Source organism: Oryctolagus cuniculus, chromosome 8 (genome assembly GCF_964237555.1).
Source record: "Oryctolagus cuniculus chromosome 8, mOryCun1.1, whole genome shotgun sequence".
NCBI lineage: Eukaryota > Metazoa > Chordata > Mammalia > Lagomorpha > Leporidae > Oryctolagus > Oryctolagus cuniculus.
In genome coordinates this window covers 88,085,254-88,101,425 of record NC_091439.1, presented here as the reverse complement: position 1 = coordinate 88,101,425, position 16,172 = coordinate 88,085,254, and the positions used below count along the sequence as shown (strand labels likewise).

General features: G+C 43.8%; 1 protein-coding gene across 2 annotated transcripts in view; it reads left to right on the top strand.

The window, feature by feature from the left end:
• The window catches only part of MRPL1 (mitochondrial ribosomal protein L1), a 152,461-nt gene that overhangs the window by 49,185 nt on the left and 87,104 nt on the right, over positions 1-16,172 (top strand). Inside the window, exons 1-3 of one of the 2 annotated variants that reach the window (XM_070047986.1) lie at positions 948-1,145; positions 1,889-1,993; positions 9,739-9,853. In XM_070047986.1, the coding sequence (XP_069904087.1) occupies positions 1,963-1,993; positions 9,739-9,853 (146 nt within the window). In that variant the 5' untranslated portion in view covers positions 948-1,145; positions 1,889-1,962. Of the gene's footprint in view, positions 1-947; positions 1,146-1,888; positions 1,994-9,738; positions 9,854-16,172 lie in introns of those variants that run through there. The other variant, XM_070047985.1, reaches the window with a different exon arrangement.

Here is a 16,172-nt window from a genome sequence, read left to right as displayed (position 1 = left end):
CTTCTTCCAGGTTTCCCATGTGGGTGCAGGGTCCCAAGGACTTGGATCATCTGCTTTCCCAGGCCATGGCAGAGAGCTGGATCGGAAGTGGAGCAGCCAGGACTCGAAACGGTGCCCATATGGGATGCTGGCACTGGATAGGATGCTGGATGAAGGCAGCGGCTTTACCTGCTATGCCACAGTGCTGGCCCCACACAATTAAACTTAATAATGACAAATTTATTTATTGAGTGCTTTCTCTATGCCAAGTACTCTTTTAATACCTCTGGAAGCTACCTCATTATTGACCTGATAGCACAAATGAGGGAAGCAAAGTCTAGCGATTTCTAGTGACTTACTTACCCTAAGTCACATAACTAATTAGTGACCATACTGGAATCCAAACCCAGGAAGCTTGGCCCCAGAGCACTGCTTCTCTTTACTGAAGAGAAACTCATTGTGTAGTAAACATTTAAGAGACTCAGAGTTCCCATTTCAGAGTATGGATTTTTGTAGTTTCTATAAAGTCCTTTTATAATTTGTATTAAGTCTCAAGCTAAAAAAAAAAAACTTCATGTATTGTGTTATGCATGGGGACCCTGCATCAAGTTCTGGTGTTCAAAGGGGACAATCAGCCAAGTTGTACCTTTAAAGGACAATATTTCAATGAGGCCACTACTGTAATCATATTACATGCAACTCCGAGTCAAATAATGTATGTTTAAATTCTCCTGTTAGGACAAGAGATATAAGAGTCCACAGATGCGAGGTGGGGGTGGTGGCTTATGGTACAGTCAAGTCACTACTTGCAACATCAGCACCCTATAGTGGGGTGCTGGTTTGAGTCCTGGCTACTCCATTTCTGATCTAACTTTCCTCTAATGTGCTGGGGAAGGCATGGGAAGATTGCCCAAGTACTTGGGCCCCTGCCATCCACATGGGAGACCCAGATGAAGCTCCAGGCTCCTGGCTTCAGCCTGGCCCAGCCCTGACCAATTTGGCCATTTGGGAAGTGAACCAGTGGATGGAAGATCCGCCTCCCCCTTGTCTCTTCCTCTCTGTGTAACTCTGCCTTCAAATAAAATAAATCTTTAAAAAAAAAGTTATCTACTGACACAGAACAAGAGATTGCAAACAGAAGGGACACGTTGAACAAAGTGATGGAGGTGAGAAACCCTGTGTGTGTTGGGGGTGGTTTTATTCAAACTGAGAAGCGATATAATCCGAGATCAGATGTGTTTTGGATAAACCACACCGACAGTTGTGACGTAATGGAAAGGACATTCAGCTTTTTTCCCCCCCTTTCAGAATAACTTGTGCGTAGGTCTCAGATCTGCCATTTTAAAGGGAAAAGTGTTACATAAATGTCAAGTACAGTATTATTATTCGATCGATCCTACAGGTGCAGCTTGCCAGCAGGGGGTAAATGTCGAGCGGACCAGTAAGACTAACGGAAAACTTGATCCCGCGCTTCATTTAAAAAGGCAGTTTGTTCGCGGGTAGGACCCGCTTCTTGGCTGGTGGCGAAAAGCCTGTTGAATTCTTTAAAAAGTCTTCACAAACTGGGAATGTGGCAGAGAAAGCAAGCTCCATGGGATTCTGCAGGGTTTCTGTTTTTCAAGATTTTAGACTAGGTCTTAGGTGCTCTCGCAATCTATTAAAGTTACCATTCTGAGTACACTTGCGGGATCAAACAAAATAGAGAAGAAAGGATTAACATAATTACAGCCTCGTCAACACGCTCGTGTTTTCCTAAAGTATTAAGTGACCCTCGAACCGGAACCAAGAAGCAGAGTCTCCTAGAGCACGGAAGTCTCCTAGAGCACCGCCACGCCGGCAGTGAGGCTTAATTTGTTTCCTCCCCGTTCCTCTTGCTCCTTCTAACTCTTTCCCCCTTCGCCAATTCCAGAGCGGAACCCTTTTTTAATTGTTCCCAGTTGAAACGGAGGACCAAATTCCTCAGCACAATCCGGTGTGGCCAAAATGGCGGCGGCCATAAGGTGCCTCGGCAGAGGTAAGGCAGTAAATGGTCTTGTGGGGAAATACAGCTGTGGCTCGGTGTCTCTCGTTACAGCACAGCGCAAGTCGGATTTTCCTAGGCACGAGCGTGTCCCGGGTCGTCGAAATGCACCGTGCTTTTTCTGGGCTGTAGGGCTCCTGGGTCATTACTCCTTGGAAGCGACCTTACCTGGGGTTTCACTCCTTTCTGGAGCCTTGCAGTCTGAGAGAGGGGTGACAGGAGGTTATACCTTGACAGCCTTCTAGCCTCTGTGAGGAAGGCAAGGACGGGTTCTGTCTCCGAAAACGGAGTGGGTGGGCTCCGGGGAACGGCGTGTGCAGACTGATGCGCCAAGTGCGGTTCTGGTAACGGAAAGGAGGCAGGTGGACTTGCGTGGCTTATGTCTCTACTCCGTTCGGTTTTCAGAGTTGTTTATTGGTGCTTTTGAATACAGCCTTGTAGGCGATGGCAGTCCTGAAACTTCCAGATGTCTAGTCTGGAGCAGTTTATCATTTGGAGGCTAATTCCGTCGAACTTATTGATGGCTCTCTTTTTAGCAGTTAGTGAAGTCCAGTGTGTTAGGACGACAGACCTTTTTTTAAAGGGCTTTTGTGTTTTATGTTTTGAGTTAACATAGTTCTTCAGGTGGCATCAGCAGCACCTCCTTTTGCAGAGGAAGAAATGGACTCAATTAGATCTGTGGCCAAATTCATGTAACTAGCAAGTGGAAGAGGAAGGGCTGTGTTTTGAAGGACTCCTAGGCCAGGGATTTCTCCAACACTGGATCACAATCTTCCCTTTGACTTTCTCACAGAAAAGCTCAGTGTCAAGACAAGCATCTTTTACGTGGGAAAGTTGCTGCTCTAAAGTTAGGGATCGGGGCCGGTGCTGTGGCGCAGTGTATTAAAGCCCTGGCCTGAAGCGCCAGTTCTAGTCCCGACTGCTCCTCTTCCGATCCAGCTCTCTGCTATGATCAGGGAAAGCAGTAGAAGATGGCCCAAGTCCTTAGGCCCCTGCACCCTAATGGGAGACCCGGAAGAAGCTCCTGGCTTCTGGCTCCTGGCTTTGGATTGGTGCAGCTCCGGCTATTGCAGCCATCTGGGGAGTGAATCAGTGGATGGAAGACCTCTCTCTCTAGCTCTTTCTTTCTAATAAATAAAATAAATAAAAAAAAAAGTTAGGGATGACAAGATAGCACTACAAACCCTGGGAACTACTGAGTGAACAAATCAAAATGTTTGTGTGTGTGTGTGTATGATTTATTTATTCAAAAGGCGGAGTTACGGAGAGGCAGAGACAGGGAGAGAGAGAGGTTTTTTGTTTTGTTTTGTTTTTTTTTTTAAAGATTTATTTATTTGAAAGTCAGGAGTTACACAGAGAGAGAAGGAGAGGCAGAGAGGGAGAGACCTTCCGTCCGCTGGTTCACTCCCCAAGTGGCTGCAACTGCTGGAACTGTGCCAATTCAAAGCCAGGAGCCAGGAGCTTCGCCAGGTCTCTCACGAAGGTACAGGAGCCCAAGGACTGGGGCCATCTTCCACTGCTTTCCCAGGCCATAGCATAGCTGGACTGGAAGTAGAGCAGCTGGGACTCAAATTGGCGCCCATATAGGATGTTGGCACTGCAGGCAGCAGCTTTACCCTCTGTGCCACAGCTCTGGCCCCTGAATATATATTTTGAAAGATTCATTTATTGAAAGGCAGAACAACACAGAGAGAGGGAGTGAGAGAGAAAGTGAGAGAGATCTTCCATCCATTGATTCACTCCTCAAATGGCCATAAAGTCCAGGGTTGGGCCAGGGTTGGGCTCCAGGCTGAAGCCGGGAGCCTGGAACTCCATTTGGGTTTCTTGAGCCATTTGCTGCTGCTTTCCCAGGAAAGCTGGATCAGAAGCAGAGTAGCTGGGACTTGAATTGGTGCCCTGATGTGGGATGCCTGCATCACAAGCAGCTGCTTAACCTGCTGAACCACAACATCAGCCCCTTAAAGTGTATATTGGTACTGAAAAAAGATTAACGGCATTATCTCCTTGTGTAACAGAAATCCCATATTGGACAAAACCTAAGAAACCAAGAAGACTTCTTAAGATTATCATTCCTGGGACCAGCATTGTGGCATAGAGGGCAAAGCTGCCGCCTGCAACCCTGGCATTCCGTATGGGCACTGGTTGAAGTCCTGACTGCTCCATTTCTGATCCAGCTCTCTGCTAATGTGCTTGGGAAAGCAGTGGAACATGGCTCAAGTGCTTGGGCCCCTGTACTCATGTGGGAGACCTGGAAGAAGCTCCTGGCTTCTGGCTTCAGTCTGGCTCACCCCTGGCCATTACAGCCATTTGGGGAGTGAACCATCTGATGAAAGATCTCTCTCTCTCCCTTGCTCTCTCTCTGTAACAGTGCCTGTCAAATAAATCTTTAAAAACAAGATTGCCATTCCTTTCCCACGTTTTCTTCACCTCATGTTCTTCCTGTATTACCCTTCGTTACTTCTCACATTCCTCCTGTCCCCAGTCTCTTTCCTTGGAGTATTCCAGGAGCCAGGATTCCATCCTTCCTTCTCATCTCTTGTGTGTTTAAATTCAGTCCTTTGGTGGGCTTGTCTCAAGTTTCATGGATTTTGACTCTTGGCTATCTCATGATGGCTATCAAATTTATATCTACAGTTGGGACCTCTTTCTAGAAATCTGAGTACTTTAGATTTTGACTTGGACATTGTATTAGCACTTCACATATGTTTAAATAAAAAAATCATCATCATAGGATGCAACCTTCTCCATCTTATTTGATGGCGCCTCTATCCTTTCAGTTGCCCAGGCCAAAACCTCAGAATATCATTCACTCTTCTCTTTTTCTCACATTTCACATTAAATAGTTGGGAAATTCTGCTAGCTTTACCTTTAAGATAAACACAGAATCTAATCTCTTTCTACTCCCCTGAAACCACCTTATTCCAAACCCCTACCATCTTTTATCTGGATTTCTCTATAGTTTACTCTCAAGTAGTGAAGTTGGTCCCTTAAGAACTTAAGTCAAATCTTGCTACTCCTGTGCTCAGAACTCTGCAAAGCCTCCCGTTTTTCTTAGAATGGCTTATGAATGTGCAGTCACTTTGTTAGTCACTTTTGAGTGCTTCAGATGTAGCTCCTAGAAAGTGAGTATGCTAAATACACACTGGGGGGCCGTTGCAGGGTTAATGCTCTGGCCTGAAGCACCAGCATCCTATATGGGCACCAGTTTGAGACCTGGCTGCTCCACTTCCGATCCAGCTCTCTGCTGTGGCCTGGGAAAGCAGTAGAAGATGGCCTGAATCCTTGGGCCCCTGCACCGATGTGTGAGACCCAGAGGAAGCTCCTGGCTCCTGGCTTTGGATCGGCGCATCTCTGGCCTTTGCAGCCAATTGGGGAGTGAACCATCTGATGGAAGACTTCTCTTTCTCTGCCTCTGCTCTCTCTGTGTAACTCTGACTTTCAAGTAAATAAATGAATCCTTTAAAAAAATAAATAAATACACATCGGATTTTGAAGGCTTAGTAAAAAAAGAAACTCTCAGTATATTTTTCATTTGTTTATTTGAAAGTTAGAGTGACAGAGATAGAGATCTTCCATCTGCTGTTTCACTTTCTATATATATATATTTTAAAGATTTACTTATTTATTTAAAAGGTAGAGTTACAGAGAGGCAGAGCCAGAGAGAGGAGAGAGAAATCTTCTATCTACTGGTTTATTCCCAAAATGGCCGCAGTGGCCGGAGCTGTGCCAATCCAAAGCCAGGAGCCAGGAGCTTCTTCTGGGTCTTCCGTATGGGTGCAGGAGCTCAAAGATTTGGGCCATCCTCTACTGCTTTCGCAGGCCATAGCAGAGAGCTGGATCAGAAGTGGAGCAACCGGGACTCAAACCAGTGCCCCTATGGGATGCTGGCACTGCAGGTGGTGGCTTTACCTGCTACACCACGGTACTGGCCCCTGGTTCACTTTCCATATGAACAACAACTGGGGCTGGGTCAGGCCAAAGCCCGGAGCCTGGAGCTCCATCCTGGTCTCCCATATGGGTGCCAGGGACCCAAGCAATTGGGGTGTTGTTTGCTGCTCTCTTAGGTGTATAAGTTGGACTGGAAGCAGAGTAGCTGGGACTTCAACTGGCACTCTGATGTGGGTTGCTGGTATTAAAAGTGGTGGTTTAACCTACTGCACCACAAAGCTAGCCCCTATCTCAATAGTTTTACTTTGATACTGAAATGATAGTATTTTGGGGTGTTAGTTGTAATAAACCCATTACTTTTTATTATTAATTGTACTTTTTTCCTTGTATTGTTGTTCTTATAAACTTTAAAATTATATTTGTGCTGGGGGTACGTGTTGTGATACAGCTAGTTAAACTGCTGCTTGCGATGACCACATCCTATATCAAAGTGATGGCTACTCTCTTACAATCTAACTTCCTGCTAATGTTCTTGGGAAGGCAGCAGGTGATGGCTCAAGTGCTTGAGTTCCTGCCACCCGTATGGGAAACGTGTATGGAGTTCTTGGCCCCTAAATTCAGCCTGGCCCAACCCCAGCTGTTGTGAGCACTTGGGAAGTGAACCAGCTGATGTAAGGTCTCTCTGTCTTTCCCTGTCTGTCACTGTGCCTTTCAGATAAATAAATAATAGATAAATAATTATTTAATTGTGATTCACATTATACTTCTATTGAGTAACGCTGGCCTGCAACATCATCAGGTGCCTGCCTTTTATCCACTTCACCCAAGTAACCTCTCTGACCTCTTCTCTAACTATTCTTTTCTTTCTATACTCTGTACTAGCCACATTGGCCTTTCTATTTGCTCCTGCTGTGAAATCTTTGGCCTGGACCACTTTTGCTATCCGTTTGTACAGCTAGCTTTTTCATTGTTTTCAATCCTTTGCTCAAATGTCACTTTTTAAAAATTAAATCTTTATTCTTTTATTTGAAAGAGTTAGAGAGAGAGTGAGAGAGAGAAAGAGAGAGCTCTTCCTTCTGCTGGTTCATCCCCAAATAGCTGCAGTGACCAGCCCTGGGCCAGACTGAAGCCAGGAGCCAGGTTTCCCATGCGGATGCAGGGACTCAAGGACTTGTACCATCCTTTGCTGCTTTCTTAGGCACATTAACAGGGAGGTGGATCAGAAGTAGAGCAGCTGGGACTTGAACCAGTGCCCATATGAGATGCCAGCGTCGCAGGCAATGGTTTAATTCACTGTGCCAAAACACCAGCCCCTCACTGTTTTTTTAATGAGGTCTTCACTCTCTTAGTTAAAATTGAAATCACTTTAATCACTTCACTCCTAACTCAATCCTTTTACCCTGTAGTATCCCCCCACCCCATATTAGGTTTGTTCATATTGTCTCTCCCCATTAAAATGTAAGCTCTACGAAGATCGGGATTTTTGTGTATTCACTGATGTGTCCTGAATGCTTAACATAGTGCTAGTACATATTTCACTGATTCATTCAGTGTTGAATGGATAAAGAAATGGCTTATCAGAAAATGCCCTTTTCTGTTTGTTGTATATGTTGTATAGTAGGAGATATATATGTATACATGTGTGTGTGTATGCATAAAAATAATTTTATTTGAAAGACTGAGAGGCAGAGAGAGATCATCCACCTGCTGCTTCATACCCCAAATTCCCTGCAATAGTTAGGGTTAGGCTGTGCCAAAGCCAGGAGCGTGGAACTCAGTCTGGGTCTCCCACAAGGGTGGCAGGAACCCAAGTACTTGAGCCATTATCTGCAGCCTCCCAGGTTGCATGTTAGTAGGAAACTGGACTGGATGTGTGTAGCCAGGATTAGAACCAGGAACTTCAGTATGAGATGTGGATATCCCAAGTGGTGACTTAACAACTGTGATACATGTCTCCTATGAGATAATATTTAAAGTAATTTGAGGGGCCGGTGCCATAGCTCACTTGGTTATACCTCCGCCTGCGGCGCCGGCATCCCATATGGGTGCTGGGTTCTAGTCCTGGTTGCTCCTCTTCCAGTCTAGCTCTCTGCTGTGGCCCAGGAAGGCAATGGAGGATGGCCCAAATGCTTGGGTGCTTGTACCCGCGTGGGAGACCAGGAAAAAGCACCTGTCTCCTGGCTTTGGATCAGTGTAGCTCTGGCCATAGCGGCCATTTGGGGAGTGAACCAACAGGAGGAAGACCTTTCTCTCTCTCTCTCTCTCTCTCTCTCTCTCTCACTCTCACTCTCACTATCTGTCAAATAAAAAAAAATAAAGTAATTTGAATCCAGTTTTTGCCCTTATCTGTTCAAATTCTGTTCACTCATTCAGCAGATAGTTATTGAATCTCCACTTAGCAAACACTGTGAGGTGTTAGGGAGACAATGATTAACAAGCTATATTGATTAACTCAAACCAGTGACCATGTGGAATGCTGGCACTGCAGGTGGTGGCTTCACCCACTATGCTGTAGCACCAGCCCCGATAATTACTTCTTTAATTACAACTGTCCTAAGTGCTATGAGGGAAAAGTCCAAGATACTGTAAGAGTGTATATGAAAGGCATAATCTATTCTGAATCTTTGGGGATAACTGTTCTGAAGAAGTAACATTTAAATAGAGTCCCTGAAAGATAACTGGATTGCTCTGAATTAGCTGTGTGATAGGAAAGTGGTAGAGGAGAATGTCACCGATAAAAGTAATAGTCTATATGAAAATCTTGTGGTGGTGAAGAATGGGATATATTCATTCAGGTAACCAAGAGGAGGTGGGTACATTTGAAGCGTGGTGAGTGGGAAGGAGAGTGCTGTTAGAGGATGCTCAGTAGATGGGTTAAAAGTAGCTCATTGAGTACTAGGGTAATAATTTACATGTTCAAAGATCCAGTTTAAGCCATCCAGGTGTTCCCCCAACCCAAGATTTATGTATTTGAAAGCAGAGTCACAGAGAGGCAGCAGAGGCAGAGAGAGAGGGGTCTTCCATCCATTGGTTCACTCTTCAAATGGCTGCAATGGCTGGAGCTGGGCTGGTCTGAAGTCAGGAATCAGGAGCTTCTTCTGGGTCTACCACATGGGTGCAGGGGCCCAAGGACTTGGGCCAGGACTTGAACCCAGGCACCATGATATGGTATGTAGGCATTCTAGGTGATGTCCTAACAGCTAGATCAAATGCCCGGCCTCATTATTATACTTTTTAAAACTATGGTTAAGAATCACAAACTAGGCCGGTGCTGCGGCTCACTATGTCAATCCTCTGCCTTGCGGCGCCGGCACACCGGGTTCTAGTCCCGGTCAGGGTGCCGGATTCTGTCCTGGTTGTCCCTCTTCCAGGCCACCTCTCTGCTGTGGCCAGGGAGTGCAGTGGAGGATGGCCCAAGTGCTTGGGCCCTGCACCCCATGGGAGACCAGGAGAAGCACCTGGCTCCTGCCATCGGATCAGCGCGGTGCGCCGGCCACAACGCGCCGGCTGCGGCGGCCATTGGAGGGTGAACCAACGGCAAAAGGAAGACCTTTCTCTCTGTCTCTCTCTCTCACTGTCCACTCTGCCTGTCAAAAAAAATAAAAATAAAATAAATAAAAAAAAAGAATCACAAACTAGGGGCTGGCACCTCAGATATTTTGGCCACTTGGGGATGGAAGATTTCTTATTCTCTCTTCTTTGTCTTTTCTTCTCTGTTACTGTGCCTTTCAAATAAATAAACTAAATCTTAATAAAAACCTATAAAATATAGAATGTTTTTATTTTGAAAATACTGGTTTTTATATAATGATGATTTAATGTTAACATTTTGTATGTTTTTTTCTTTCAAGCCTTGATACATCATCAAAGGCCTAGTCCTTCCAAGATGGTTTATCAGACATCCCTTTATCCCTGTTCCATAAATATTCAATTGCCTAATAGACATTTTGCTGCTGCTGCTACGAAGTAAGTATTTTATTTTTTCTTTTGTTACTTCATTTTCTACCAATTAAAATTAAAAATATTTACTTACTAATTTGAGAGAGACGGACACACAGAACTTCTGTGTACTGGATTACTTCCTAAATGCCCACAATGGCTGTGGCTGGCCTGGGACTGAAGCTGGGACCTGGGGACTCAATCCAGGTCATCTGTGAATGTGGCAGGAACCCAATTTCTTGGGCCATCACTGCTGGCTCCCAGGGTCTGCATCAATAGGAAGCTGGAGTGGGGAGCCAGAGCTAGGAATTGAACTCAGGAACTCTGGAATGGGATGCAGGCATCTTAGCTGCTAAGCTAACTACCTACTCCTTCATTTGTGGTGCAGCAGGTTAAGCCATAGCCTGCAGCGCCAGCATCCTATATGGGCACAGGTTCAAGTCCTGGCTGTGCCACTTCTGACATATCTTCCTGCTGATGTGCCTGGGAAAGAAATGGAGAATGACCCAAGTACTTGGGCCTTTTTACCCATATGGGAGACCTGGAGGAAGCTCCTGGCTTTGGCCTGGGCCAGCCCCAGCCGTTTTGGCTGTTTGGAGAGTGAACCAGTGGATGGAAGATCTCTCTCTTTCTCTCTCTGTAACTCTGACTTTCAAATAAATAAATCTAATTAAAACAAGATTATTTGAAAGGCAGAACTATTGAGAAAGAGGGAGAGGGAAAAGGAAAAAGGAGGAAGAAGAGAGAGAAGAGAAAGATAGATTAATCTTTCATCCACTAGTTCACTCCCCAAATGGCTGCAATAGCCAGGTTTGGCCAAGCTGAAGACAGGAAACCAGGAGCTCCATCCAAGTCTCCCAGGCGGGTGCAGGGGCGCAAGCACTTGGCTCGTCCTCTGCTGCCCTCCCAGGTGCATGAGCCGAGAGCTGGATTGGAATCAGAGTAGCCCAAACTTAAAGTGACACTCCAGTATGGATGCCAGCAAAAATTTTAAGCAGTGGCATAACCCACTGCACCACAATGCCAGCCCCTCAGCTTCTGATTTTGAAGAGCAGTGACTGGTTTCCTATCTAATTAGACCCTAACCCCTTTCTTCATTGATACTGCCACCACCTTGTTAAACTGACAGTATGATAGCCTACTATAGCATTTTTGTTTTGATACCCACTGGAGCAAAGGACTGAGAGAAGTCTGAGCTCTCAACCTCCTATCTTGTATCATCTGCTTGCTGGGCCTTGTACTAATTGTGTTTTCCCCAGGTAGTACTGATTTTAATGAAGTGTAGAAACAGGTGGTAGTTTATGTCATCCATTTTATGAATGTCTTCCTCTATGATGTCATCGTTTTTGAGGCTGAAGTGACTTAGTTACAATAAGGTACTTAGAAGCTGTTGCATGATGGTTAAAAGCTTATGGAATGTTTACTAGATGCTAACACTCTACTAAGCATACTACATATATATTAGTTCATTTATCTCCAACAACTCTGTGGATCACAGATTCTATTTTAAGTATTTTACAGGTAGAGGACTAGAAGCCCAGAGATTAAGTAGTATTTCCAAGGTTACATAACTACAATGTGTTGGAGGGAAGATTTCAGCTGAAATTGTCTGACTGTAGAACTGTCACTCTTCATGGTTAGGAAGGAGTAGTAGAATATATGGCTTTGCTGGGTAAGGTCTGAAAAGCTTATAGAGTTATCTACAAAATCTCATTATGACATTTACTAGAATGCAATCCTTAGTTTATAGGGTGCCCAGAATGAAAACTAAAGTGCGGGAAGCTTTTGGCAAGTTTGTAAATTCTCAATTGTGTGATACATTCTTGTTTCTGTAAATTTAATTGAATATCTGGCAACTTTGCCCCAGTTGTCTCTTTTGTTATTATACTTTGTTGAGCATCTGCCATATTTCAGGCACTGGGCAGGATGTTGGTGATGTGAAGATGAACCAGACACATATTCTGTTCCTCTGCCCTTGAGGATTTCATAGTGAACTTGCAGCAACATAAATAATTGCTTGTTATATTAAAGTTATGAAAATGAGTTTGTTAAATCTGTTCATAGATGAAAGATACTCGTGGTAAGCAGTTTAAAAAGTAAAAGGGATATGTAGTGAAAAGTAGCTCTTCTTTCCACCCTGTTGTTTAGCCACTCAATTTTGATGATCTGTACATACATAAGTATATAAGTATATTACTTGGTTTTTGCATAAGTATTAGTATATGTTATCTTCTGTATCTTGCTTTTAAATTAATAGTATCTTGGAAATTGTTTCATATGGAGCTGACTCATCATTTTAACTGTCAAGTACTTTATGGGGTGAATGTACCATGATTTCTGTATCTATTCCACTGATACACATTTCTCTTTTGGTTATAAAAATGATCCTGCAGTTAATGTACATAGATATTCTCAAATACAGTAAATATATTTGTAATATAAACTATGAGAAATTGAATTGTTGGTTCAAAAGACATATGCATTTATAATATTGGTGGGTAATACCAAATTGCCTTCATAGATCTCTTGCTGGATTATATCCATACCAGTGAATATTAGAAGGCCTATTTTCCCATATATAATACAGTCAATTTTTTTATTTCTGCTTACATGATAGGTAATAAATGGTATTATGAGTTTTTATAAATTTTATTTATTCGAGAGGCAGAGAGAGAGGGAGAGACAGAGTTGGCTCCCGTGTTCTGATTCACTCCCAAATGCCCACAATGGCCATGGTTGGGTGAGAGTTGAAGCCAGGAGCCAGGAACTCAATCAAATCACCATCTCATGGTCTGCATTTGCAGGGAACTGGTGTCAGGAGCTGAAGCTGAGCATTGAATACTGTGATACAGGATGCAGGAGTCTTCACTGCTGGCTACAAACCCACTCCTCATTATACTTTTTTTGGATTTTTTTTAAGAAATTAATTTAGAATTTCTCTAACACTTTTTTTTTTAAAGATTTTATTTATTTGAGAACTAGAGTTATAGACAGACAGAGGGAGAGACAGAGAGAAGGGTCTTCCATTCATTTGTTCACACCCCAAATAGCCACGATGGCCAGAACTGGGCCAATCTGAAGCCAGGAGCCAGGAGCTTCTTACAGATCTTGCACATGTGTGCAGGGGCCTAAGCACTTGGGCCATCTTCTGCTGCTTTCTCAGGCCATAGCAAAGAGTGGGATTGGAAGAGGAGTAGCTGGGACATGAACTGCTCCCATATGGGATGCTGGTGCCACAGGTAGAGGCTTAGCCCACTATACCACAGTGCCAGCCCCCCCCCCAATACAATTTTAAAAGTATTTTTTCAGTAACCTAAAAAAGTATAAGAAACACAGGTACTTATAGAGACAACTACAGAGGTGGGCGTTTGGCATAATAGTTAAGATGTTGCTTGGGACTCCCACATCCCACATTGGACTTACTTGGGTGCAAGTCCTGGCTCCAGTTCCATTCCAACTTCCTGTTATGCACTCTGGAAGACAGCAAGTGATGCCTCCTTTATCTGGGTCTCTGCCACCAATGTAGGGGGCCCAGATGGAGTTCTGAGTTTCTAGATTTAGCCTGGTTTTTGCCCTGGCTGTTGTGGGCATTTGGGGAGTGAACCAGCAGATGGAAGATCTCTTTGTATCCATCTCTGTTTCTGTCTCTGCATTTCAAGTAAATTAATATTTAAAAGTTTTAAAAATTTTAAAAACTACAAAAATTTATACAGAGATAGTTTTTTTCGTGTCTGACAAGGAGAATTATTCAGTAGGTTGATGGGAATCAAAGTATTCATTATTTGTTTTTTTATTCAGTGTAGTGACTTATATACTGAAAAAATACCTTTTTGTTTCAGGCCTAATACATTTTTTAATCAGAATCTAAGATGAAATAGATGGGCAAAGCTCATTTCTCTGTCTATCCCCTCTCCCTCTCCCTCTCTCACTCTGGATCTCCCATCTCTGTGTGTGTGCAGCCGTATACCCTTTGTTAGCCAGGAGCAGATCTTGATCTTAAAAACGTCTCTGGCTCGTCTGAGTCTGGTTTGGGTTCCCTCTTGATAGTGGGTTCTTTTTCTTGCTTCTTGGTATATCCCAGAATTCTTTAGTGAGTGCCGGACATCTTGTGTCGAACAAGAGAAACTAAAGTGAATAGAGTTTATGCCGGCAAGTAGGCATGTGTTTTCATCTGTCCTGGGTGTGGAATCAGTCTGGTCAGGGGCTGAGCCAGGTTTTGTTCTGTTGTTGCTATGGTTGTTACCAACTTCAAATGTCTGTGGAGCTACTTTGTGTGTAAGGCTGGGCGAGGTCGCTGGAGTGTTCTGAGCGTTCCTGCCCGTGCTCCACTCCACCGGCTTCCTACAGTGGCCTCTCTCCCTCGTGGACTACTTACTGTTGCTTATTACTCGGCTTGCTAAGCTGCTGATGGTGGTAGGCGCGAGGCTCTGCTGTCTTCATCCGTGCTTAGTCTGGTGTAGGCCCAGTGCAGCTGGACCTGGGCATGGGGTTTTCTCAGCATTTCTGCCCATCTCCCATTAGTATACATCTGTTGCAGGGCCAATATGTGTTTCCTGGCCCTGTCCCAGCCATATTGGTATAGGAATACTGGACTCAAACTGTTTCCTGCCCTGCCCTTAGGGGTAGACATTGTTGTGAATTTTTTTTCTTCTTTTATTATTATTATTTTTTATGTCTCTATTTTTTTTGAAGGCAGAGCGATAGAGAGCCAGAAACCAGGAACTCCATCCATTCTTGTGGGTGGCAGGAGGGCCTAAGAAAATGGGCCATCCTTCCCTGCTTTCCTAGGCACATTAGCAGGGAGCTGGATTGGAAACAAAACAGCCAGAACTGGAACCAACACTAGCTATAGGATGTTGGTGTTGGAAGAGGTGGCTTAACTGCTGAGCCACACCATCACAGTGCTGCCCTTTTTTCTTCTTTCTTTCCTCTAGACACAATGCTGTTTGCCTGGGCCTGTTCCTCCAGGCTTGTATTTTCTGGGAAGGTGTTTTAATCTCCTGCCCTGCTCCAGTCTTTCCTGGGAGCACCTGGTGGAAGTGTGGAAAAGAGCCTGTGAATTGAGTGTTACCCTGCCTGTCTGGATCTCCCAGCGGGGTTCGTGCTGTCACACTGCCCCAGAGTGTTAGCTACTTGCTTGCCTTTGTCTCATGTGCCACTGGAGAGATGAGGTGGGTCTTGGGGGTGGTAGATTGTGGCAGGAGTGACTTTTCCTGGATTTCAGATTTGTTTCCTGTGATGGGTTTAAGAAAAGCTCTTTCTCAGTGTTAGTGCTCTTCCCAGCTTTTAAATTGTAAGCTGAAGCAGAATTTCTGCATTTAGTTTAAAAGGTAATGAATAAACCAGCATCAGAGATGTGAGTGAATATTTATGTGATTAGACTGAGAAATAACCATTCTAGACATTTCCATTCCATTAATAAGCTCTAGGCATTATTCTCCTTACTTCCATTTAGTTTAGTTTGACAGAGATTGTGATTTCCCACCACTACCCCTCCTCCCAGTTCCTCAGTATAAAGGATTCTTCAACCTTGGAAGGACTTAGATTGGTCTCTTGGGGTCACAGATTTTCAGAGGTTTGGAAATGCACTCTATTATTCACTAATTTTTTTTCTTATTTTCTTGGGTATGACCTTGCAATTATTTTTCTTTTCATGTTTTTGTAGTTAGGGACAGATGAGGCAGGGAGAAAGCTATTAGCTAAGGTCTCTTATTACTCGTTTAATCTGTGGTTTAGTTACCCAGGTAACTGCAGTTAAATTCTGTCTGTTTTCTGCCAGGTGTTTCTCCTGCACCTTCCCAAAAACCTTTCTAGTATTTATTTTATTCATTGAGAATCACAGTACTGAAGCTCTTCTGATACTGCACGAACAACAAAGTTCTGAATGCAGTTCTTGTGACTAAAGATCGACATTTGTTAGAGGACCATAGAAAATAGCCAGTGGTTCTGTGAGATTAATTGTTAGTGAAGGAATTTATTTAATTGCAGGTTTTTTTGGGAAGAATACATTTTCCTGAGACTGTTTGATCTGTGCTGTAATGTTTACACTGTTTTTTGTTTTTACTAAAGCAGTCTTCTTTTGAAATTTAAACATGTTTTCACTCAAATATTTTGTGGAACAAGTGTATAAATAAGTAAATTGCTCTGTACCTACCCAGTTCAGTCTCTTTATGGATCAGACTTCTATCGGGTTTGGCAAATATTTGCTAATTTAGAAAGTCAGATATCAGCCTCTGGAAATTTCATATTAATTGCAAATGAAATGTACAAGTTCAATTATGATTCAACACTTTGGTGAAATCAGCGTTTATGTAAAGTAAGTCTGGAGGGTACAGCAGCAAGGACA